The sequence below is a fragment of the Pongo pygmaeus genome, chromosome 4, assembly GCF_028885625.2.
Source record: "Pongo pygmaeus isolate AG05252 chromosome 4, NHGRI_mPonPyg2-v2.0_pri, whole genome shotgun sequence".
NCBI classification, from domain to species: Eukaryota; Metazoa; Chordata; class Mammalia; order Primates; family Hominidae; genus Pongo; species Pongo pygmaeus.
Genome location: NC_072377.2, coordinates 58901909 through 58927413, shown reverse-complemented (window position 1 = coordinate 58927413; position 25505 = coordinate 58901909). Strand labels below are relative to the sequence as shown.

The 25505-nt window shown below is 37.1% G+C and overlaps 1 protein-coding gene across 3 annotated transcripts in view; it reads right to left on the bottom strand.

The window, feature by feature from the left end:
* Positions 1 to 317: 317 nt before the first annotated feature.
* Positions 318 to 25505, bottom strand: part of NDUFS4 (NADH:ubiquinone oxidoreductase subunit S4) — a 122196-nt gene continuing 97008 nt past the window's right edge. For 2 of the 3 annotated variants that reach the window (XM_054489648.2, XM_054489649.2), the window contains 2 exons: positions 24255 to 24328; positions 318 to 534 (listed from right to left, as the gene is read on the bottom strand). In XM_054489648.2, coding sequence (XP_054345623.1) covers positions 431 to 534; positions 24255 to 24328 — 178 coding nt within the window. In that variant the 3' untranslated portion in view covers positions 318 to 430. The remainder of the gene's footprint in view (positions 535 to 24254; positions 24329 to 25505) is intronic. The other variant, XM_054489652.2, reaches the window with a different exon arrangement.

Below are 25505 nucleotides of genomic sequence, written 5' to 3'. Positions count from 1 at the left end.
ATGATGACATAGGGGTTTAAGTTTATAAGACTGCAATGTTATCGTGTACTTCTCTACCTATTATAAAACCATTTCTAAGACAACATTTTAATAATGTTGGCTGGTGATTTATAAACAATATTAACGAGAATGGCTATAAAAAGCAAATATAAAACTTCAATGTTGCAGCTGATTTCAAGCATTCCTGTTAATAGATTCTAAGTACCAAGATTTCCCAGAGGTATGATCACCTCAGATCTTCTCTATATATAGGAGATTGAAACATGCTCAATTTGAGACATGAAAAAACATTTAAAATAGACACCACAAAATGTATCTGTAGTTTAAATGTCAAATTTATTAGGAGATTAAGAGATGTATTATACATGGACTATAAATACTGCATAGCTGACTTTATTCACAGTCAAGCACAGATATAGTCAGTGACAACCTATTTTGTGGATACTCTTGTTCTTTTGTTCCAAGAAAAGTTTGCACCATAAGACTTGGACTTGGGTTTTGGAACCTTCCTCTCTTCAACGTCATAGCTCCATCCTAGGAGGAAAAAACAAAGACAAATCCACAGAAACAGAATTAAAGAGGATACCTGAAGAGCACAGCAAGCAGAGGCTAGCTTTTATAACTTAATGTTCATTTATCATCAAGAGTATATGTCAACACATCTGAGATATACTTACTATTTGTTCCCTTACAATCCTCTGTGAGAAAAGGGTCCAAAAGATTGCCTGCAGATTATTTACCATATCCCAAGTTAAAGATGTAAACTATGATTCAATTTCACCTTGCTCAATTACTGATATCTATGTATTACGTAAAAATTTCCATTACTCTATGGGGTTTAACATAGGCCTTTAAAATAGTTGCAATGAAGAGCGATGAACATTATAACCAATCTCATTATTCTTCTAAAAGTTGGTTTCTTTACAAGAGTTTGGAACTCTTCCAAAGGGATATAGAAAAACATGTAAACGTATATATATGTACGTGTGTGTGGGTGCATGTGTGTACTACATAGTTGAAGTGGACCATGACAGGTTACTTGGTTCAATCCCCTGGACTTGGACAGGCTACTGATTAAACTCAAAAATTGATTTTCAACATTTATTTCAAGGGCTATCTGCACTAATTGGACTCAGATGGGAGTACCTGATAAAGAGCGCAAATTGTTAGGCCTGACCAAAGGCCCACTAGATCAGAATCTCTGGTGGGGGCCTAGGAAACTACAGTTTATCAATTCCAGGAGATTTTTATGCATAAAAAAGTAAGGGCCACTAATCAAAGCTGTCTATTCTCTTCTGAGTATTTATATATTTTCCTTCCAAAGCCATTTCAGAATTTTGTAATTTTGAAAACTGGGTATATGTATGTCTACATTTTCTGCACTAAGTCCTATTCTTTAGTTCTCCTAAAACATGGGAAACAAATCAACATCCTCCTCCTTAAAAATATAATTAAGTCATTCTTTTATTCCCTAAGCTAGGCAACCCCTACAACATTCACTTTTCTTCATAAAATCCATTTTCCCACACCTGTAATTTATTCTTCTCTCAGGACTTTATTCAAATAACTCATCTTGAAACATCTAATTCATGGCTGTATCATGCAGTCATGTATAAAATGTCCAAAATGTGATTATTATATAGTCTAGGTGAGCTTCTTGATCTTGGTAAGTATAGTACTTTCTGCCACAAAGCTTACATTTCCATAGTCCCTTAGTTAGTATTCAGTTTTACCACAAAAGTTAAGCCTATGAAACTCAACTCATCAAAGTATACTACTGCTACTGTACACAAAGGAAAGTAACAACATTTAACAGAGTATTTTAATTTAAACTTTTAATCTACTTTATCCATAAGAGAATATTACATTCCCAACTGCTGGAACTCCATCTCCAAAGAAAGTCCAATAACTATAAGGAAATGGGGACGCAGGAAAGCAAATGAAACATCAGAATCCAGGAGAGAAAATATTAATTTACTTGCTCAACATAACCTTACCTTCACAGAGTAGAAAATATGTTTTGAGAACTTTCTTATCCATTAAAGTTACAAAGCTATAGCTTACTTTAAGAGAATCTGGACTTATAAAGTACATACATTAACAAGTAGTTATCTCCATTTCAAAAAATTTACTAAAGGGCATAAGAAAAGTTTGTCTTTCATAAGGTTGTCATGAGGATTAAAGTACATGTCTTGTACTTCATAAGGATGTGATAATTCATGTAAAGTGCTTAGAAAGCACCCTGACTTAACAATCATTTATTGAGTTCTATGAGAAAGGTACTTTTCCTAAAACCTTTATATGAAGTAATATTATTCCCCTTGTACAGGTGAGTAAACTGAGGCTCAGAGAGGTTAGGTAACTAGCATAAGGTCACTCAGCCAAGAAGGGGCAGAATCAGGATTTAAACACAGACAGCCAGATTCTGGAGGCCACGCCTTACCTATTATGCTACATTGTCTCTTGTGGTTTATAGCAGGCACTCAATAAACGTTAAGTATTATTTGATCCTCAGATTTGATTCACAACTTTGTAGCAACATGTCTCTATATAAATTTCCATTACATTAGAGCCCATTAAATTTGAATTTGTGATGTTTCGGGTATAGCTAGCTATAATCTAACCTAGGAGAAAACATTTTAGATGCGGTATACAGGGGAGACCTCCCTCCCTGAGAATTAGGCAGAGAACAGTAACTGCAAAGGCCCTGAGACAAGAGCATTCCTGGTGTACTAGGTTGTATGTTCTAGTCCCCATGCTAGGTGCTTGAAATGTATTTTTGTTGAAATTTTATGTACAGAGTTTATAGGCTGCATGGCTATAACGAAGGCATTATAATATATATATTAATTTTACATTAACTTAAAGGAAAAAATATCAAGAAAATAAACAGCCTAAGGTCACAGGGCTAATAAAGTGGCAAAACCAGGATTTTTAACCAAGATGGACTTTAACACCTAAGTACTTTATTAATAAAACTGCATTTCTTTAAAAATATCCCACAATTGCAAGTTTTATCTATTTCATTTCCTTTTATTTGAAAAAATATGTTGAAAAGACTTTTAAGAATCCCTGTAAAACAAATCTATGTTCCCCATGTGCTCTCCCACAATTGTGAGGAAGGAAATAGTTTCTAGTGTAGATTCTGTATGTGGTTATAATGATAGCTGGAAAATTAACCCAAGACCTCCATAATCTTTTCTTGCCAAGTAATAGGTAAGAAACCTAAGTTCTCTCTCCTCTTATTACCTCCCAACACACACTCTCCAGGTCAATAAAGACTTTAGGAAAGAAACTGCAGAAGAAATGAGAAAGCACTCAAATATCTAGGAAATGGTAATATACACACAAACACAAACCTGATAATCACTCTCTCATTCACTCAATTACCCTTTCAGCCGCCAGGGAGAATTCTCTGTACTACATCAGATCTCAGACACAGATCTAATATCTATTCTGGTTATGGAGTTTCAAAATGTGGTCAGGGTCACTGCAATATGAGAAGAATGAAGTTTTATACACATAAAAGAACAACTGGTTTGGGTTTTCTCCTGGTAACTAAGGAGTGAGCTGGCTCCTGGGAATCGTGAGCCAGATTACAGTTGCTGTTGATGGTGATAACAACAATAAATAGAAGTATCATGACAGAGACTAGAATGTGGATGGGCAAAGCACCCTGTGAAAAACAAACAAAAATACACAGAGAAGCAGCCTGCATTTGCTAATAGGATCCACCTCTATATAATTACCACTGACCACTCATGATTGTTAGGATGTGTAGGGCAAAAAATTTATTATCTTCCCGTTTTTCTGTGGCAAACAACTTTGTTTCCAAAGTTGCACATGCAACTGTGCTTCTCTAAACGCAAAGGAGCATATGAGGAATTCCAATGACAATTCACAATAGAGACTAAAACTAAAGTACGAATCCACATACATCTCTCTTTGGATTTTCTATTCATTATTCAGAAAACTTTTCTACTATTAGGGCTGTCATCATAATAAAAATTTGCTGTTTTTTGAGACACTGTTAAGAATCTGATCACATTTCCAAGCATCCTCCTCCAAGGTGTTTATGTTACAGTACCTGGATGAACAAATTTACTGTTCCCACTATACTCGAATATAAAGGTTACTTGAGCAAACAGTGAAGCTGAGCTAAAAAGATAAAACTCTAAGAATAACAACACTTGAAAGGACATTAAGCATGTGTGCTTAAGAATGGGTAAGTTAGACGAATTATACTCATCTTTTCTACTTCCTATTTGAAACTTGTTGCTAAAAAGAAAGAATGTATTTTGCAAGAAATAAAATGTAGATATTAAATGTTTAAATTTCTATAAGAATGTCTTTTTTTAACCCTAAAATAATTTTTTTTTTTAAAGAAAGAGCCCAAACTTATTTTTCTGAATGGGAATATGGAAGTGAAAATACTTGCACTCTCTGAAGAATGCTTATATAAAATGAAGGTATAGTCTACAATCATAATGGTCCCATATGTTGTCCTATTAGGGTACTGAAAACCAGCCCCTTGCTCTTCCCAGCTGTGCAACAGAAGAAGATCAAAGCAATGGAGTCCAAGGCAGCTGCCCCAGGGATGGGTAAAGCTCCCAGTGCTGCCGTCACTTTCTAGAGGAGAGTAGCCATATGGCACAGATTTGCCACAAACCCAACTACCAGCACCTAAATGATGAGAAGCTGACTCCCTTTGCTGTTTCACACACTGAAACGCTTTCACAAAAATAGTTTGAACTTTAAGCCCCAGTATCAGAGAAGTACCTTTGGAAAATGCTGTAGTAAACTTAAAATGTGATCTTTAACATCCCATGCCCAATTTCTTTTTCTGAAATATGCCAGTTTATTTTGTAGATCTCTACATTGTGAGTGGAATATTCTATTTCCTATGATATGAATGATATAATCTTTTCAAATGCCAAAAAACCCCAACCTCTGAACAAAACCAGGCCACAATTAACTTATGAATTCCACATATAAGAAAAATAAGATCAATTCCATTCATTTTTATACAGAATCATTTCATTTATGGTTCAGTAATACAAAAATACAAACATCCATCAGTTCTTTTACTGCTTGTGAAATGTTTTACCTCAAGTAACCTTGATTGACGTTCTGTGAAAGGTCTTTCTTCTCTAATAACCTAATCTCAAACCCTGACATGAGTTTGGAAGTGAACAGCTAAATGATTTTTCCTACTCTCCATTTGTGCACAGAACAAGAACTACCACATAATTTGGCACAAACTGATGTAACTGACAGTCACTTCCAACTGAAGCATGGGATCAGAAGAGCAAAGCTTTGGGAGGCCAAAGCAAGGTACACTGGTACTTGGAAGGTTTCAAGATTCTTCACCAGGCTATGTACCCGTATTATATCTGGCTGAAAGCAGAGCATAACCCTAACATATAATTTTAAGAAGGAGAAAAGAAAAATAGCTTTTTTTAAAAGTCTCTTTACTTTGAAATTACCAATTAGGTATATAATATGGTGGTGGGGTACAGTAGGGGGTAAATGGTTCAGAATAATGTACAAGTATCCTAGATTTTCTATAGAAAATACTATGGAGAAATAACAGCAGTTTCGGATACACTGGCAAAGCAAGTCTTTCCATGAAATTTATATAAAGTGATTTAAACAAGCAAATAAGGTGAAAACATGAGGCACCTGAAATATTTGTTAAGATTAGTAATACTCTACACCTGCTGTAGCTGTGCCACCTCTCAAACCCCAAATTACTGCTTTGATGTGACAGTCAATGGCCCCTTGAAATTTTATCTTTTCAAATAATATACTTGCTATGTAATATTACTATTATTTTCAAAGCAGTAGTTGGAACTATTCAGCATTTGCCACAAAACAAACCAAGGTAGTAATCCATTACTCCAGCTTTTGTGTTCCAAAAGTACATCTGAAAATCAGTCATTAGAAATTTAGAACACATTTTTCTGAAGAAAAAAACTACACAAATAGCCAAAAACCACTCCCAGAGATTTGCAAGCTACTCATAGGGATTCTCAGAATCCTATTTAACCTATATCAGGAACGTCACTAAGCCACCATATATAATTCTCTCTCGTGCTCGCGCCTTAGCAGTACTTTCCTAGCCACAGACAGGATCCAGGATTAAACACTGGGAGGAAAAAGCTATGTATGAAAAAAAATCTTTCGTGAATTCACCTAAAGTTTATTTGCGACTCCTAAATCAATGCCCATGGTGCTTCTGTGGTCATTTGTGACACGTGGAGAATGTCAAAAAATTTGAGTCCCGTAACACACATTTCTAAATGAGGTGAAGCAGGATAATGCTCTGACTTCTTGTTTCAGCTCTCATACTGTAAATGAGCATACTTTTTGTGCTGTATTTAGTGCCAATTTTTTGTATTTCTGTGCTGCTTTTTGGTAATTTCACTGTTTAAAATGGTCCGCAAACACTGTGCTGAAATGTTATCTAGCGTTCCAAGAAAGCTGTGATGTGCCAATATGTGTTTCAGATAAGCTTTGTTTAGGCATGAGTTATAGTGCTGCTGGCTGTGAGTTCAATGTTGATGAATTAACTGTATTAAATAAGGTGTCTTTAAACAAAAACACATATAAAACAAGATTATGTACTGGTCAGATGACAAACTATGTGACCAGAGGCCTGCAGGAACCTAACCATGTATATCCTGAGGAATAAGAATTCTTGCTAATTTAGTGTTTCATAGTGACTTTAAAGAACATAACTGTGAATACGGAGAATCAACTATAATGGAGAGATATATAAAGTCTGTCTTCTCTCATAGATTTGACTCCCCTCTCAACTCAGTCCTGGAAAAATCAGTTTTGTCTCAATTTGCAACTCATCTCAACATTTCTTTACCCTACATAAATTTGTGCTGTTTGACTTGTCCTTTGAACTGGTTATAACATTTGCCTGGCTCCCTTACATCAGATGAGTAAAATCTTTCAATACATGTTTATTGTATATCTACGCTAGAGTCAATGTATCTTTTTCTGGAAAATTTCTTTTAACAATTTTGGAGGTTCCCTTGAGACATCCTATAGATTTATCAACCAAAGACAGGCAAACTTCTTCATCAAAGAAATGGTGTACCTTATGCTTAAGCCTGCATACCTCTTTTCTTGGCTCTAAACGGTGAATTCAAAGCAGCAAGAGAACTCTGCTGACTCTGGTCTTTTGCTCTCTACTAATCTGGGGAATTGGTTTTGCAATCTGACCATCTGATGATCCCCGTAAATGGATTAATGGTTTATAGAGGTCTGTTCTCTATTGGGTGAGAAAAAAATGGAGAACCTAGTTTGTTAATCTATTTTGGACTCAAATCAATTAAGAATTTGTACTCAGAAAAGAACAGCTCTTTGGTATTTCATCATTTTGTATTATTAATTCATGGCTGAAAGTTTAGAACTGAAGTTATAAACTCTGTGTGACTGTATGTCTATCAATGTCTGTATAGAGAAAAGCCTTATTGCGCGTGTAGATAGGGCTTTTCTACCTTCAGGTGGCACTGATTAATTAGATTATAAAGTCTTTTTAAGGAGCTCTGGGCCTGGCACGGTGGCTCACGCCTGTAATCCCAGCACTTTGGGAAGCCAAGGCGGGTGGATCAGGAGGTCGGGAAATCCAGACCATCCTGGCTAACAAGGTGAAACCCCGTCTCTACTAAAAATACAAAAAATTAGCTGGGCGTGGTGGCGGGCGCCTGGAGTCCCAGCTCCTCAGGAGGCTGAGGCCGGAGAATGGCATGAACCCGGGAGGCAGAGCTTGCAGTGAGCTGAGATCTCAGCCACTGCACTTCAGCCTGGGTGACAGAGCAAGACTCCGCCTCAAAAAAAAAAAAAAACAAAAAAAGAACTCTGTTCTGATTAGCTTATAGAGAAAAATAAGTGATTATGTAAATTGAATAATCTTAAAATTTTCAGAGAAGACAATGGAACTTCTAATATTTTCGGTGTGCTAGAAATTATTTTAAGCTACAAGTACTTTTTAAGAGTACTTAAAAAGTACTCTTAGAGCAACTAACAAACATTTTGAGACTTCAAGTTCCTATTGTGTAGGTAAATCTTGACAAACAAGACTAATAATTTTGGTTTAATAAAACAGCAAGGTTTTCTCTGGTTTATCAATGTTAAATATATAAACAGACTTTTATTCCACTTGCGTATTTTTTTAATTATACATGTTTACTGATCAAATAAGCCAGAATTACTTGTTTAATGTTTAGTCATGAAAAATGTAAACTTACGATTAACCAAATTCATTATTGACAATTTTATTTCAACAATAATTATGTTTTGTAATATGTCACTGTCAAAATTAATTTCCAAGATCGTCAGGTAATTAATAGATATTTATTAGATATCCAGATCTCTTATTTTTTTAATTATTTTTTAAGGCTAGTGGAGTCAAGCTGTGGGAGTGGAAAAGGAATAATGAAATCTGTAACCGGTTGTGATCAATTAGTTGTGAACCCTAGATCTCTTCTAAGTAAGACAGAATACTAATCCATTGATAATGATAGGGTTCAGGACATGCTACCCTAAAATAATAGCACCTTGGCATTTGAAGAAACAGAGAAGGAAGGCCACTCTGACCTCCTCCCACCCTTGTACCTTGAAGTAGACCATAAAATAATTCTCTGGCCTTCCCGTGGAAGAAGTCATGAGACACTCATGTGCCCTATCACCCAGAGGCAAGGAATATCACAGAGGGATGGACTTACGAGAAGAATCTGAACAAACAGGCCTAGCTAAGTTCTCTCTAGCTTATTACTATTGGATCATACCTTCTTTATCCAGTCATATTTCCACACACAATGTACTTTTTCTTCAAATTCAGCATAAAATACACAAGTATTCCTGTTTCTTTGGGTTTTCATTTCTAAAGGGTCCTGTATCACATAAAACTTACATTAAATAAATATGTGCTTTTCTATTTTTAACTCTTTTATTATAGGAGACAAACCTATGTGATGGGTGAGAAAAGACATCTTTTCTCCACTATAATTACTAGGCAAAATTTTAAATTTATAAACTCTTGCTACTTATTTTCATATGCTACAGAGAGGCTGTATCTCTGGGTTGGTTAATGAACATGTTCATTTTTGCCACCTAGAGAAGTTGGAGTTATAAGGAATGCATATAGCTACAGAAAGTTATGTGTATTTATGAGATCTGCTAGTCTACTAAAATGCTGATGTGTAACCATTTTCAATTCTCCATCTCCCAGTTTCTCTATGGAATCAGTCACTTTGGTTAAAAGATACACATAAATGAAACTGGAATAGGAGAAATGGTGGCAGAGAGGTAAAACTTTGCATGCAATGTTATGAGATGTGTTTTTGTTTATTAAAGGAAAAAGAGAATAGTTATGTCCTCAAGTAAAGTGACTGATTGTGCGAGAAAGAGAATGGTAAGAGCTAAGGTTCTTTACCATCATATTACCTTCTATACTTAAGTTTTACTGTGACTTTGCAATGAGTGGCCACATATCATTTCTTAGGTACCTGTGATTCTATATCTATCCTAACTGTTCACATCTCCAGACAACTTTTGCTATTTACCCTTCTCACAACTGAATCCTAAATGTAAAATAAAACTTTCAGGATATCACTGCACCTAGAATTATCTTTGAGATTTCCTAGAGGGCCTCTGGAAAATCACAAAGATATATTCTTTCATTTTGTGAAAAGAGAGGTGCTAAAAATAATTAGGTTTATTTTATATGCTATTAACAAGCTACTTGGGAACAGTTGTCAACTATGATAAAAGTTGTCAATGCAGAAAAGATGCCTAGCCATCCCAAGGTTAAATTTCATGGGTAAAGTGTTATTAACCAAAATTGTATGCTATATGGTAAGTTCCTGGGGAATTGTCAATGCCTTCACTGCTCAAGATGTGTTCTATTTACCTGAGTCCTTGTACTGCTTTGCCCAGCAAATAATTACAGTATAGTTTATCAGTCATAATTTGTTATTTTTAAAAATATTAACTTGGTTGCATCTTTACTTCTGTAGTTTAAATCTTGCATCTTCTAGGCCAGTAAATGTCAACTGGAAATCAATGTCACTTATCTGAGTTTTATTAATATACCGATATTTAGGCCATACTCCAGACTTACTGAATCTTTTTACTAGATTTTAAATCTAGTGGCAAGTTCTTGGCGTGGTTTCCTAGCTCAAGAGACTTAAAGTCCAATCAGAGATTCCTTGTAAAAACTTTCACCAAAGCAAACAAGAAAGCGTATATGACAAATTAACACTCTTGCTACACCTATGTAAATAATAAGGCTAAATATCATACGAATGTTATTTTGTGATCACAAATAATCTCTTGCTGAGATTATTTCCTAATCAAAATGGAGAAGGAATAGAAAAAAAAATTTTTGTTTCAATGGAAAACTGTGCATTGTCCCTAGCACACCCTTCCCCTTCTAGGTTATCAGATTTTAGATCAGTTCCTTATCTTTTAGCTACTTGGCAACTCTTTTGAGGTTGTACACAATTGATACACATGTAATTTCTGTCCTGTATTCTACTTAATAGACCTCCCCCACCAAAACCCAATTTTGTCTCTATTTGCAATTCATTACACTTATTTCACACGAATTAGTGCTGTTTTGACTTTTACTTTGAACTGGTTGTAGTATCTGCCTTGTTCCCTTATATGAATAAAATAAATTAAATTTTTACTTGCATTTTATACCTATATGAAAGTCATGATTCTTGCCTTTGTTTTGAAAGTTTTTTGTTTGTTTTGTTTTTTTAAAAGATATATGGATGTGAGGTTGAGACCTTCATAAGAGGTTACGTTAGGTGGAAGCCCAGACCTTACTGATGTTGTTCACTTCTGGGATAATTCTAAGTACTAAGCTACATCTCCAATTATTTCTTTCTTTATTTTCCTGGACTCGGGGCCAGACCTGTTTCCTTCCCTGCTTCTACCTTCTATTACTTCAGAGGCGGGTTTTCCACGCCAATAGACCCACTATGAACAGAATGCAGTTTCACAGCTTGTCCTCAGCCCTCCTATTCCTGAAAGAAACCTTCCTTTATTTTGAGAATTTCAAAGAGTTTTTATAGCTAACAACAATGAGAAAAACACGGGGGGTAAAATGACATACTAGAGAAAAGTCACAAAGTTTCAAATCAGATCAAACGGGGGAAAAAGGCCATTTCTGGTTTTCATTAGCATGTAAATGGTAGTAGATTCTAGTCTTCCACCATCCAAATTTTCCACAGCTGTCTTCCACCTCCTCTCTCCATGATGTAGCTTCCTCCACCCCCCATCCTTCTACCCCATCACTTATTACATAACACAAGGAAAGACAAAAGCCACATGGGTGAGAAAGGTGGGTCTTTTTAGTCCACAAAGAACTGAAGTGAGGGTCATCTACATTTCAGAGGAAACCCCAGATATTCTTTTTGTCTCTTTACAAAGAAACGTTATCATTAAAGAGTTCCTTTGGAATAGATGCTGAGCTTAAGATGTTTAGGATGAGGCCCTAAGTTTAAGGCTAAAAGAATCAGGGGTATTTATATTTGCTTTGTGTGTCAGTATGTTTGGGGACATGGTAGTGGGAAAAGGGAGAAAATGAAGTCATAGGGAGCATTCAGTCTTTTCTTCTTTTCCACTCCCCAATTTCAGAACACCAGCCTTCCATAAGAAGTGAGGTAAAGAAGAGAGAGCTATGCAAAAAAGATACAAGCTGAGAGGACAGCTGCAGAAATTATCAATAGCAGGAGAAAGAGAACTTCTTTTCATCTCAAAAATGAGAGTATTCTTATATAAAAAGATGAGTCTGCATAATACCTTATTTGGTTAAGAACTGAAAACAGATGATTAATGGGGGAACTTGTGTACTTATAGAGATACTATAGGTATATAGTACATCCCTATACTATTAACCCTCCCTATTATCTCTACTATAAAGATACTATAGAAACTTATAGCATCTCTAGAGTATACTATATGGAGTATATATATTATCTCTCTATACAGAGATACTATATAGATAGTAGAGTATAAATAATATATAGTCTAGAGATACTCTATAGTCTATTCCATGTATCTATATAGTAAAGAGATACTATAGTATCTCTATACTATAGAGGTACTATAGGGACACTATAGTAGCTCTGTAGAGACCTACAGTAGCTCTTTATTATTTTATAAGGAACATAAGAGTTTCTACATATCCTTAATTCATTCTAGGTAAGAGTACCTGAAGAATAGAACTGTATTTCTTAATAAGTATTACATTTGAACTTTTCCAAGTTGGATATGAGTTTCCTGTTTCTCATATTTACTATAGGAATTATTTAATGAACTATTTACATAGAATATATATATATATAATGTATACCCTGTATATTGCTAAATATATCAGTGATGTTCAGTAGAAATATGTGAGCCATATATGTTTCTAATAGCCACATTAAATAAAAGGAAATATGTAAAATTAATTATCACTTCATGTAATAAAAATTGAGATACTTTGTTTTTTTATACTAAGTCTTTGAAATTCAGTGTTCATTTTACACTTAACGGCACATCTAAATTCAAATTAAACACATATCAAGAGCTAAAGTCACATGTGGCCAGTGGCTACCATACTGGATAGTATAGACCTAGATTATTATTTTTTAAGATCTACTAGCATCATAGTACCAGGAAAACCATTGGACTTGGAATCTAGAAGGTTAGGTGCTGTCAGGAGCAATGTGATTGATCTGGGGCTTGTTTTCTTAACTTCTCTAGGTCTTGGTATCCTATCAGAAGGAGAGTTTAGAATAAATAACATACAGCTTGGAAGCAATTCAAACATTATGAAATAATCATTTTGTTTCAATACACTTCAGGATGCTAATCCTTAATAAACTCAGGATAAACTCCAAATTAACTTGACAGGAAAACATTCATTAGTTGTATTTTACAAACACACTAAAATGTAAGAAATTTTTAATCATCCTACTATAGCTTTCTTTCTTCAGGTTTCTAATTACAGGGAATTAACAGATTAACAGTTCTTCTAAAAAAAATAACAAGTCACCAAATTAAGGTGATTTAAAGAAAAGTTTAAAGCATAATCTGGAGAATCATTTACAACATTACTAAATTTGCTGTTAAAATTCACCAATATTTATTGAGCACATTAAAAGATAAATAAGACTTGTTTTCCCTGGTAAATTCTTATAATCCAATAGGCAGGATAAAATATTACAGTTTGAGTATAAGAACTATGCCTTATTTATCCCCAGAGCCTAGCCATACAGCGCTGACATACAACAGGGTGTGTTCAACGTGCTTCTGACTGAGTGCAGTACAAAAAAGGTAAAAGAGAAAACCATACTATAAGAGCTGCAAGAAAGGAACAAATTATTGTGAAAGTTAAAAGGAAGAAAGAGGAGTTCATCCAGTAGTAGACGGGAGGTGGAAGTGAAGGAGGGGACTAAGAAAAGGGATCAAGAAATGAGACAGCATATGAAATGAAGACTAGGTTGGAGTTTCATAGGCGGGGATAAGAATGAGAACAGTATTAATGAGGTTGTAGAGGGAGGAAGGTGTATAGTAGGTTTGGAATGTAAGGGCAGAAAGTAAGAGTTGGAACACAGACAAAACTTGTTAGTGCTTTGGTAGTAAGTTAGTGCCTATATTGTGAAGAACTTTGAATTATCAGTTGAGGAATTTGTCTATTAAACATAGACTCTTGAAGATGTTTGAATAAAGGGTATTTGGGGACTTATATAAATGTCATAGTATTGAGGCAGTATACGTAACAGTTTAGACTAGACTAAAATTTTAGTCACCTAAAATTTTCTGTAAAGGGCCAAGTAGTAATTATTTTTAGGCTCTGGGGCCATATAGTCTCTATTACAACTACTTTTCTACCACTGTAGCCGAAAAGCAGTCATAGACCATATATAAATGAATAAACATGACTGTTCAAATAAAACTTGTTCACCTCCTTGTATGTGTCCCTGTTACTTAATGTGACATAATGTCTCTAAACCTCAGTTGCCTTGAACAATTAAATGGAGGTAACTGTTCCTGCTTCACAGAGTTACTAAATGAGAATGAAAAGCACTTAGCATAGTGCCTAGCTCATGATTTAGTGTTTATGTTACTTTCTATGGTGACAATACTTATTACCCGAGTCTCCAAATATAATTAGAGGGCATCAAATATGTTTTGTAAGGCTGGGTGCAGTGGCTCACGCCTGTAATTGCAGCACTTTGGGAGGCCAAGGCAGGTGGATCACCTGAGGTCAGGAGTTCGAGGCCAGCCTGGCCAACATGGTAAAACCCTGTCTCTACTTAAAAAAAAAAAAAAAAAAATTAGCTGGGCATGGTGGTGCATGCCTGTAGTCCAGGAAGCTGAGGCACGAGAATTGCTTGAACCTGGGAGGTGGAGGTTGCAGTGAGCCGAGATCATGCCACTGCACTCCAGCCTGGGTGACAGAGTGAGACTCTGTCTCCACCCCTCCACCCCCCGCAAAAAAAAAAAGTTTTCCACAAAGCAACTGAATTTGAAAACCTTACTCCCCTTGATGTATTGATTTTCTACAATCTTTAATGTCAAGGGAAACCATGCTCATGACTTCTCTTTTTATTTGACATTTAAAAGGGAAATGAAAAAACTAAGGAGATAACAGGTAGCCTTTTATCTTCAGAATAGTCCCTGAATTGATATACAAATAATCAACTGTATATCAAATACAATTGATATCAAATTTTATTTGATAATTGATATACAAATCAAATAACTGTCAAAAGCTAATATACTTTTAGGCTGCATTAATATAAAGTACAATTTGATAAGTGATACATAAATCATCTTTTGTGTAGGTATGTGGCAGTTTTACCCTAACTTCCTATTTCTAGATACTATTGAAAGGCAAGCATTAATGCCCATAAACATATAACCTTTGTCATATTTTACTATTAACACAGAATCAGCTGTATTAACAAAAACTCATTTTCCCCTATACAGCATATGAGTAAGGCATTGGGCTAGATAGCAAAGAAATAAAGACGAACTAGCCCATGGGCTTTAACATCCTTAAGTCTATAGTTTTTGGACATTACCCAATCCAACTTCTCATTTCAAAGATGAAGAAATATGCTTCTAAAAGGCTAAGTGTAGTGAAGCATGACTTGTTCAAGTTCTCCTGTGACGCAGACCACTGTGGAATGAGAATTTTAGTTACCAGCCTCTTAATCCAGTAGTCTTCACATATTAGTGCATCCGAACCGTTTTTTTTTTTTTTAAATGCCTTAACTTCTTATGAGAACATTGGTTCACTCAACCTTCAATAGCACTAGCTGACAACAAATGATTTTAGCTGTGGGGATAGGGAGGATCCATTTGTATGTCCTTCACTACTATTTACCTACCCAAGAGGGGCAAGTCAGAAGGAAGGGGATGCTGTGGAATTTGGAAAAGATCCCCCACCTCCACCTTTTTTTTTTTTTTTTTTGAGACGGAGTTTTTGCTCTTGTTGCCCAGGCTGGAGTGCAAAGGCACGATCTCAGCTCACTGCAACCTCTGCTTCCCGGGTTCAAGCAATTCTCCCGCCTCAGCCTCCTGAGTAGCTGGGATTACAGGCATGTGCCACCATGCCCGGCTAATTTTGTATTTTTAGTAGAGACGGGGGTTCTCCATGTTGGTCAGGCTGATCTCAAACTCACGACCTCAGGTGATCTGCCCACCTCAGCCTCCCAAAGTGCTGGGATTACAGGCATGAGCCACCGCGCCCGGCCTCCCCACCTCCACTTCTGTAATGCTTCAATGGTGTTTGTTTATTTAGATCTTGCTTCCACTGTAGCTGAAGAAACAGGATTTATCTATTTAAGGACATAGAATGCTACATGTTAAATAAATAAGGCAGATCATAAGTACTATAGCGAAATCAAGAGTGGAATAATCATTGAGGACTTTCCCAGGAGATGAGAATGGTTTCAAATTCTTGAGTAAAGAAATATGCTTCTTTCTATTTATTTATTTATTAATTATTTTTTGAGACTGAGTCTCACCCTGTCACCCAGGCTGGAGTGTAGTGGTATGATCTCAGCTCACTGCAACCTCCACCTTGTGAGTTCAAGCAATTCTCCCGTCTCAGCCTCTTGAGTAGCCGGGACTACAGGCGCGCACCACCACATCCAGCTAATTTGTGTATTTTTAGTAGAACCAGGGTTTTGCTGTTGGCCAGGCTGGTCTCCAACTCCTGACCTCAAGTGATCCACCCACCTCAACCTCCCAAAGCGCTGGGATTACAGGCATGAGCCACTGTGCCCAGCCAGAGAAATATATTTTAGAAAGTCATTTATTCCACCAGATACTGAGTGTCCATTATATATCAGGTTTTGTGCTAGGTGCCAGGCACATAGCAGTGACCAAGACATGACATAGTTCTGCTATCTTAAAGGTTAAAATTCCTGATTCACTGTTAGCCTACAACTTTATGTCACTAACCACTAGGCTTTTTAAAGTTACACTTTCTATAGACTTTGATAGTATTCCTCAATTTTCTTTCCTGGGGAGGTAGAAGTCAGATGAGAAATGCACTTGATTTCAATAGGAACAGTGGTGAGCTCACACTGGCAATTCACATGGCAACTGCAGTTATGCAGTCCTTGTGACCACTTAGACTAACCAGGGATTTAAAACTTTAATTAGATTTCCTGTTATTAAACTCACGTGACAGACTTCAAATGAATAATTTTCAAAGTGTCAGACATGAAATATGATAGGCTGAAAAGATGAAAAAATTAATGGAACTGTTTTTCATAATTATGTTACAGTTTACAAAGAGACTAATGTTATTTTAAGTCAAAATAATATTTTAAAAGACCACTTTTGAGAACAGTTATGTAATTAAGAAATTTGGAACTTGCCAAGAAAGTATAAGTAAGGAATTGCACTTAAGAACCTTTTTTAAAAAAGTTTTTAAAGGTCTATTAAGAGTTAAGGTGGAGCCAAGATGGCCGAATAGGAACCGCTCCAGTCTACAGCTCCCAGCATAAGCGATGCAGAAGACGGGTGATTTCTACATTTCCAACTGAGGTACTGGGTTCGTCTCACTGGGGAGTGTCAGACAGTGGGTGCAGGACAGTGGGTGCAGCACACCGATCGTGAACCGAAGCAGGGCGAGGCATCGCCTCACCCGGGAAGTGCAAGGGGTCAGGGAATTCCCTTTCCTAGTCAAAGAAAGGGGTGACAGATGGCACCTAATTAGGTCACTCCCACCCTAATACCATGCTTTTCCAATGGTCTTAGCAAACGGCACACCAGGAGATTATATCCTGTGCCTGGCTCGGAAGGTCCTACGCCCATGGAGCCTCGCTCATTGCTAGCACAGGAGTCTGAGATCAAACTGCAAGGCGGCAGCGAGGCTGGGGGAGGGGCACCCACCATTGCCAAGGTTTGAGTAGGTAAACAAAGCGGCCAGGAAGCTCAAACTGGGTGGAGTCCAGCGCAGCTCAAGAAGGCCTGCCTGCCTCTGTAGAGTCCACCTCTGGGGGCAGGGCATAGCCAAACAAAAGGCAGCAGAAACCTCTGCAGACTTAAATGTCCCTGTGTGACAGCTTTGAAGAGTAGTGGTTCTCCCAGCACACAGCTGGAGATCTGAGAACGCACAGACTGCCTCCTCAAGTGGGTCCCTGACCCCTGAGTAGCCTAACTGGGAGGCACCCCCCAGTAGGGGCAGACTGACACCCCACACAGACAGGTACTCCTCTGAGACAAAGCTTCCAGAGGAACGATCAGGCAGCAACATTTGCTGTTTGCCAATATTCGCTGTTCTGCAGCCTCCACTGCTGATACCCAGGCAAAAAGGGTCTAGAGGGGACCTCCAGTAAACTCCAACAGACCTGCATCTGAGGGTCCTGACTGTTAGAAGGAAAACTAACAAACAGAAAGGACATCCACACCAAAACCCCATCTGTATGTCACCATCATCAAAGACCAAAGGTAGATAAAACCACAAAGATGGGGAAAAAACAGAGCAGAAAAACTGGAAACTAAAAATCAGAGCACCTCTCCTCCTCCAAAGGAACACAGCTCTGCACCAACAATGGAACAAAGCTGGACAGTGAATGACTTTGACGAGTTGAGAGAAGAAGGCTTCAGACGATCAAACTACTCCGAGCTAAAGGAGGAAGTTCGAACCCATGGCAAAGAAGTTGAAAACCTTGAAAAAAAATTAGACAAATGGCTAACTAGAATAACCAATGCAGAGAAGTCCTTAAAGGACCTGATGGAGCTGAAAACCACGGAACGAGAACTACGTGACAAATGCACAAGCCTCAGCAGCCGATTTGATCAACTGGAAGAAAGGGTATCAGTGAGGCAAGATCAAATGAATGAAATGAACCAAGAAGAGAAGTTTAGAGAAAAAGGAATAAAAAGAAACGAACAAAGCCTCCAAGAATATGGGACTATGTGAAAAGACCAAATCTACGTCTCATTGGTGTACCTGAAAGTGATAGGGAGAATGGAAGAAAGTTGGAAAACACTCTGCAGGATATTATCCAGGAAAACTTCCCCAATCTAGCAAGGCAGGCCAATATTCAAATGCAGCAAATACAGAGAATGCCATAAAGATACTCCTCAAGAAGAGCAACTCCAAGACACATAATTGTCAGATTCACCAAAGTTGAAATGAAGGAAAAAATGTTAAGGGCAGCAAGAGAGAAAGGTTGGGTTACCCACAAAGGGAAGCCCATCAGACTAACAGCTGATCTCTTGGCAAAAACTCTACAAGCCAGAAGAGAGTGGGGGCCAATATTCAACACTCTTAAAGAAAAGAATTTTCAACCCAGAATTTCATATCCAGCCAAACTAAGCTTCATAAGTGAAGGAGAAATAAAATACTTTACAGACAAGAAAATGCTGAGAGATTTTGTCACCACCAGGCCTGCCCTAAAAGAGCTCCTGAAAGAGGCACTACACATGGAAAGGAACAACCGCTACCAGCCACTGCAAAAACATGATAAATTGTAAAGACCATCGAGGCTAGGAAGAAACTGCATCAACTAACGAGCAAAATAACCAGCTAACATCATAATGACAGGATCAAATTCACACGTAACAATATTAACCTTAAATGTAAATGGGCTAAATGCTCCAATTAAAAGACACAGACTGGCAAACTGGATAAAGAGTCAAGACCCATCAGTGTGCTGTATTCAGGAAACCCATCTCACGTACACAGACACACATAGACTCAAAATAAAGGGATGGAGGAAGATCTACCAAGCAAATGGAAAACAAAAAAAGGCAGGGGTTGCAATCCTAGTCTCTGATAAAACAGACTTTAAACCAACAAAGATCAAAAGAGACAAAGAAGGCCATTACATAACGGTAAAGGGATCAATTCAACAAGAAGAGCTAACTATCCTAAATATATATGCACCCAATACAAGAGCACCCAGATTCATAAAGCAAGTCCTGAGTGACCTACAAAGAGACTTAGACTCCCACACAATAATAATGGGAGACTTTAACACCCCACTGTCAACATGAGACAGATCAACGAGACAGAAAGTTAACACGGATACCCAGGAATAGAACCCAGCTCTGTACCAAGCGGACCTAATAGACGTCTACAGAACTCTCCACCCCAAATCAACAGAATATACATTTTTTTCAGCACCACACCACACCTGTTCCAAAATTGACCACATAGTTGGAAGTAAAGCTCTCCTCAGCAAATGTAAAAGATCAGAAATTATAACAAACTCTCTCTCAGACCACAGTGCAATCAAACTAGAACTCAGGATTAAGAAACTCACTCAAAACCGCTCAACTACATGGAAACTGAAAAACCTGCTCCTGAATGACTACTGGGTACATAACGAAATGAAGGCAGAAATAAAGATGTTCTTTGCAACCAATGAGAACAAAGACACAATGTACCGGAATCTCTGGGACACATTCAAAGCAGTGTGTAGAGGGAAATTTATAGCAGTAAACGCCCCACAAGAGAAAGCAGGAAAGATCTAAAACTGACACCCTAACATCACAATTAAAAGAACTACAGAAGCAAGAGGAAACACATTCAAAAAGCTAGCAGAAGGCAAGAAATAACTAAGATCAGGGCAGAACTGATCTTAGTTACCATCCAAGAATACTATAAACATCTCTATGCAAATAAATTAGAAAATCTAGAAGAAATTGATAAATTCCTGGACACATACACCCTCCCAAGACTAAACCAGGAAGAAGCTGAATCTCTGAATAGACCAATAACAGGCTCTGAAATTGAGGTGACAATTAATAGCTTACCAACCAAAAAATGTCCAGGACCAGATGGATTCACAGCCGAATTCTAACGGAGGTACAAGGAGGAGCTGGTACCATTCCTTCTGAAACTATTCCAATCAATAGAGAAAGAGGGAATCCTCCCTAACTAATTTTATGAGGCCAGCATCATCCTGATACCAAAGCCTGGCAGAGACACAACAAAAAAGAGAGAATTTTAGACCAATATCCCTGATGAACATCGATGCAAAAATCCTCAATAAAATACTGGCAAACCGAATCCAGCAGCACATCAAAAAGCTTATCCACCATGATCAAGTGGGCTTCATCCCTGGGATGCAAGGCTGGTTCAACATACACAAATCAATAAACGTAATCCAGCATATAAACAGAACCAACAACAAAAACCACATGATTATCTCAATAGATGCAGAAAAGGCCTTTGACAAAATTCAACAACACTTCATGCTAAAAACTCTCAATAAATTAGGTATTCATGAGACATATCTCAAAATAATAAGAGCTATCTATGACAAACCCACAGCCAATATCATACTGAATGGGCAAAAACTGGAAGCATTCCCTTTGAAAACTGGCACAAGACAGGGATGCCCTCTCTCACCACTCCTATTCAACACAGTGTTGGCAGTTCTGGCCAGGGCAATCAGGCAGGAGAAGGAAGCAAAGGGTATTCAAATAGGAAGTCAAATTGTCCCTGTTTGCAGATGACATGATTGTATATCTAGAAAACCCTGTCGTCTCAGCCCAAAATCTCCTTAAGCTGATAGGCAACTTCAGCAAAGTCTCAGGATATAAAATCAATGTGCAAAAATCACAAGCTTCTCATACACCAGTAACAGACAAACATAGCCAAATCATGAGTGAACTCCCATTCACAATTGCTTCAAAGAGAATAAAATACCTAGGAATCCAACTTACAAGGGACTTCATGAAGGACCTCTTCAAGGAGAACTATAAACCACTGCTCAATGAAATAAAAGTGGATACAAACAAATGGAAGAACATTCCATGCTCATGGGTAGGAAGAATCAATATTGTGAAAATGGCCATACTGCCCAAGGTAATTTATAGATTCAATGCCATCCCCATCAAGCTACCAATGACTTTCTTCACAGAATTGGAAAAAACTACTTTAAAGTTCATATGGAACCAAAAAAGAGCCTGCATTACCAACTCAATCCTAAGCAAAAAGAACAAAGCTGGAGGCATCAAGCTACCCAACTTCAAACTACACTACAAGGCTACAGTAACCAAAATAGCATGGCACTGGTACCAAAACAGAGATATAGACCAATGGAACAGAACAGAGCCCTCAGAAATAATGCCACATATCTACAAGTATCTGATCTTTGACAAACCTGACAAAAACAAGAAATGGGGAAATGATTCCCTATTTAATAAATGATGCTGGGAAAACTGGCTAGCCATATGTAGAAAGCTGAAACTGGATCCCTTCCTCACACCTTATACAAAAATTCAAGATAGATTAAAGACTTAAATGTTAGACCTAAAACCATAAAAACCCTAGAAGAAAACCTAGGCAATACCATTCAGAACATAGGCATGGGCAAGGACTTCATCTCTAAAACACCAAAAGCAATGGCAACAAAAGCCAAAATTGACAAATGGGATCTAATTAAACTCAAGAGCTTCTGCACAGCAAAATAAACTACCATCAGAGTGAACAGGCAACCTACAGAATGGGAGAAAATTTTTGCAATCTAGTCATCTGACAAAGGGCTAATATCCAGAATCTACAATGAAATCAAACAAATTTACAAGAAAAAAACAAAGAACCCCATTGACAAGTGGGCGAAGGATATGAACAGACACTTCTCAAAAGAAGACATTTATGCAGCCAAAAGACACATGAAAAAATGCTCATCATCACTGGCCATCAGAGAAATGGAAATCAAAACCACAATGAGATACCATCTCACACCAGTTAGAATGGCAATCATTAAAAAGTCAGGAAACAACAGGTGCTGGAGAAGATGTGGAGAAATAGGAACACTTTTACACTGTTGGTGGGACTGTAAACTAGTTCAACCATTGTGGAAGTCAGTGTGGCAATTCCTCAGGCATCTAGAACCAGAAATACCATTTGACCTAGCAATCCTATTACTGGGTATACACCCAAAGGATTATAAAACATGCTGCTGTAAAGACACATGCACACATATGTTTATTGCAGCACTATTCACAATAGCAAAGACTTGGAATCAACCCAAATGTCCAACAATGATAGACTGGATTAAGAAAATGTGGCACATATACACCATGGAATACTATGCAGCCATAAAAAATGATGCGTTCATGTCCTTTGTAGGGACATGGATGAAGCTGGAAACCATCATTCTCAGCAAACTATCAGAAGGACAAAAAAACCAAACACCACATGTTCTCACTCATAGGTGGGAATTGAACTATGAGAACACATGGACACAGGAAGGGGAACATCACACACCGGGGCCTGTTGTGGGGTGGGGGAAAGGACAGCATTAGGAGATATACCTAATGTTAAATGAAGAGTTAATCGGTGCAGCACACCAACATGGCACATGTATACATATGTAACAAACCTGCATGTTGTGCACATGTACCCTAAAACTTAAATAAAAAACGTCTGTTAATAACAGAATAGGATGTACTTATATACTATCATATAGTATTTGTCAGACCCTAGTCTAAACACTTTTATTAACTCATTTAATCCTCACAGTAATTCTCATTACACATATGAGGAAACAGAAGTATAAAGTCATACAGGTAGTGACATACAGATTCAAAGGCAGATAGGTTGACTTCAGAATTTTAATCATAAGCTATACAATACTAAGTGAAAAAGAAAAGCAAATATGTTAGATTATAACCTTTATAGTGCTTTCACATTTGTATTTCAGATAATGTTAGACAACACTAATCTCTTATTTTTATATACTGCCTTACAGTAACAATGCACTTAAACAGACAAATTCAATTTGAGAAACTAGAATAACAGGATACATCAGGTACAAATGTTTAGCAGTGCATTTGAATCTAAGGAAGACAAACAGGAGAAATACTGGCTGGAGGGAGGTGAAGGTCAGAACTAATAGTTATCAAGTAGAATATCTATTATGTATCAGCTATCACCCACTTCATGAGGTAGGTACCCTTATTTCAACTGAGAAACATTAAGTCCATTATGAAATTAATCCAAAATCATATAGCTTCAAAGTGGCATAACCAAGATTAGAATCCATATTAGTCTGACTACAAAACTTCCTTTCATTATGCTATGTTGGCTTAACAGCAGAAAATAAGGAAAAAGGAAGACATTTTGCATTTTTGTTGATAGCAAGATCAACATAACCCAATGATGTTAGGTGGCTGCCCCAAAAGCAAATATACTCTTAGGCCACATTAATATTATTATACAGTTGAGATTAGGCTTGGTATTAGGCCCACTATATCTAGAAAAGTAGCAAATATGGGCATTTAGACTGAAGGGAAATTTTACAGGCAATAAGACAATATTTTCAAATAACTGAGTTATTAAATAGATTAATAGACTAGATTTTGGCATTATGTTTTGGCTCAAAGAACTTAACGGTAAACAGAGGTGTCAAAACCAGAATAGGCTGCCATATATGTTCAATTGAAGTTTAACAAAATGTTAGTAATTTTACAGAGGAATTCATACACAAGGTAGGTGTTAAGTAGTTTCATTCCCTGTCGGTACTTCAAATTAGAGCAGTCTGTCTTTTACATGTTGTATGAGCATTCCAATTTAGGTTTTTCTTTTTTTTCTGGAGGTGGGTGTTCTGATGTAGTTAAAGTCTGAAACCACTGGATTAGATACAATGAAACCACTGGATTCGAACTCAAATTCTGTATTCCTAATTGGTTTTAATTAAGGTTAAGAACATAAAATCATCATCTTGACTTTGTCAAAAACAGACCAAACATACCATTTTTTTCTGCAAAGGAAACTGCATCTTCTTTAGTACGGAAGGTTAGAACCATGTTGGATAAGGGATCGGCCCTGTAAGAAACAATTTTTTTTCCAAGATTTAACATTAAGCTTTAGCTGAGAAACAAAATCAATATTTAAAATAAACAGCTATTATAAAATCAAATAAGTACATATTGATGGACTATTTTATTTGTAATAATCTCTTTAAAACTGTTGGTTGGAATACCTTTTTCTGTGTTAAATTTGGGAGATTTTCTAATATGTATTGTCAAATAATAAAATTCATAATTGCAAAGGCATTGTTAGTCTTTAATAATTTTATTCAACTCTAAAAAAACAATTTGAGATGAATTTAAAAACCCAGGGGGATTCTTAAATGGAAATTAAGATTTACTATCAAGATTACTGATGTGTAAAATTGCTAGTCCTACCATTACCCAAGAAAATGCAACAATACACATTCTTGTTTTTTTTCAAATTAACTTCTTCTGAGTCTCCTTTTTGAAGATTGCCCACTCTTGACAAACCTTCCATCATTAACAATATTCTTTTAAAGCATAAAAAAATAAAGCTCTAAGATCTGACATCCAGTTGAATTCTTCAATGTACGACAGTGTTAATGTTTACAAATCTACATAGGCTCTTTAGGAAATCCAACTTCAAGAAACGTCACTTTTATTCTTTTTTTTTTGAGATGGACTCTCACTCTGTCGCCCAGGCTGGAGTACAGTGGCGTGATCTGGGCTCACTGCAACCTCTGCCTCCCAGGTTCAAGCAATTCTCGTGCCTCAGCCTCCCAAGTAGCTGGGATTAGAGGTATGCACCACCACACCTGGCTAATTTGTGTATTTTTAGTAGATACGGGGTTTCACTATGTTGGCCAGGCTGGTCTCGAACTCCTGACCTCAAGTGATCTACCTGCCTCAGCCTCCCAAAGTGCTGGGATTACAGGTGTGAGCCACTGTGCCCACCCCACTTTTATTCTTATAACAAGGTGGAACACTGTTTGCTACAAATGTTTATTGTGAATCTCTCAGAGGTGAATATAGCATTCTATGAAACATTGCTTAGAAATGTGGAAGTAAAAAATATAGAAAGGAGGATTCAAAAGGTAATGTGGATGGGGAAAGATATGAGATACAGAAAGAAGAGAATAAATGGGGAGTACCTCTCACTGATGGGAAGACCCACTAATTACTGCTGCCAATCTTCTGGTCACAGACCATGGTTGCTATTCTGAGATTCC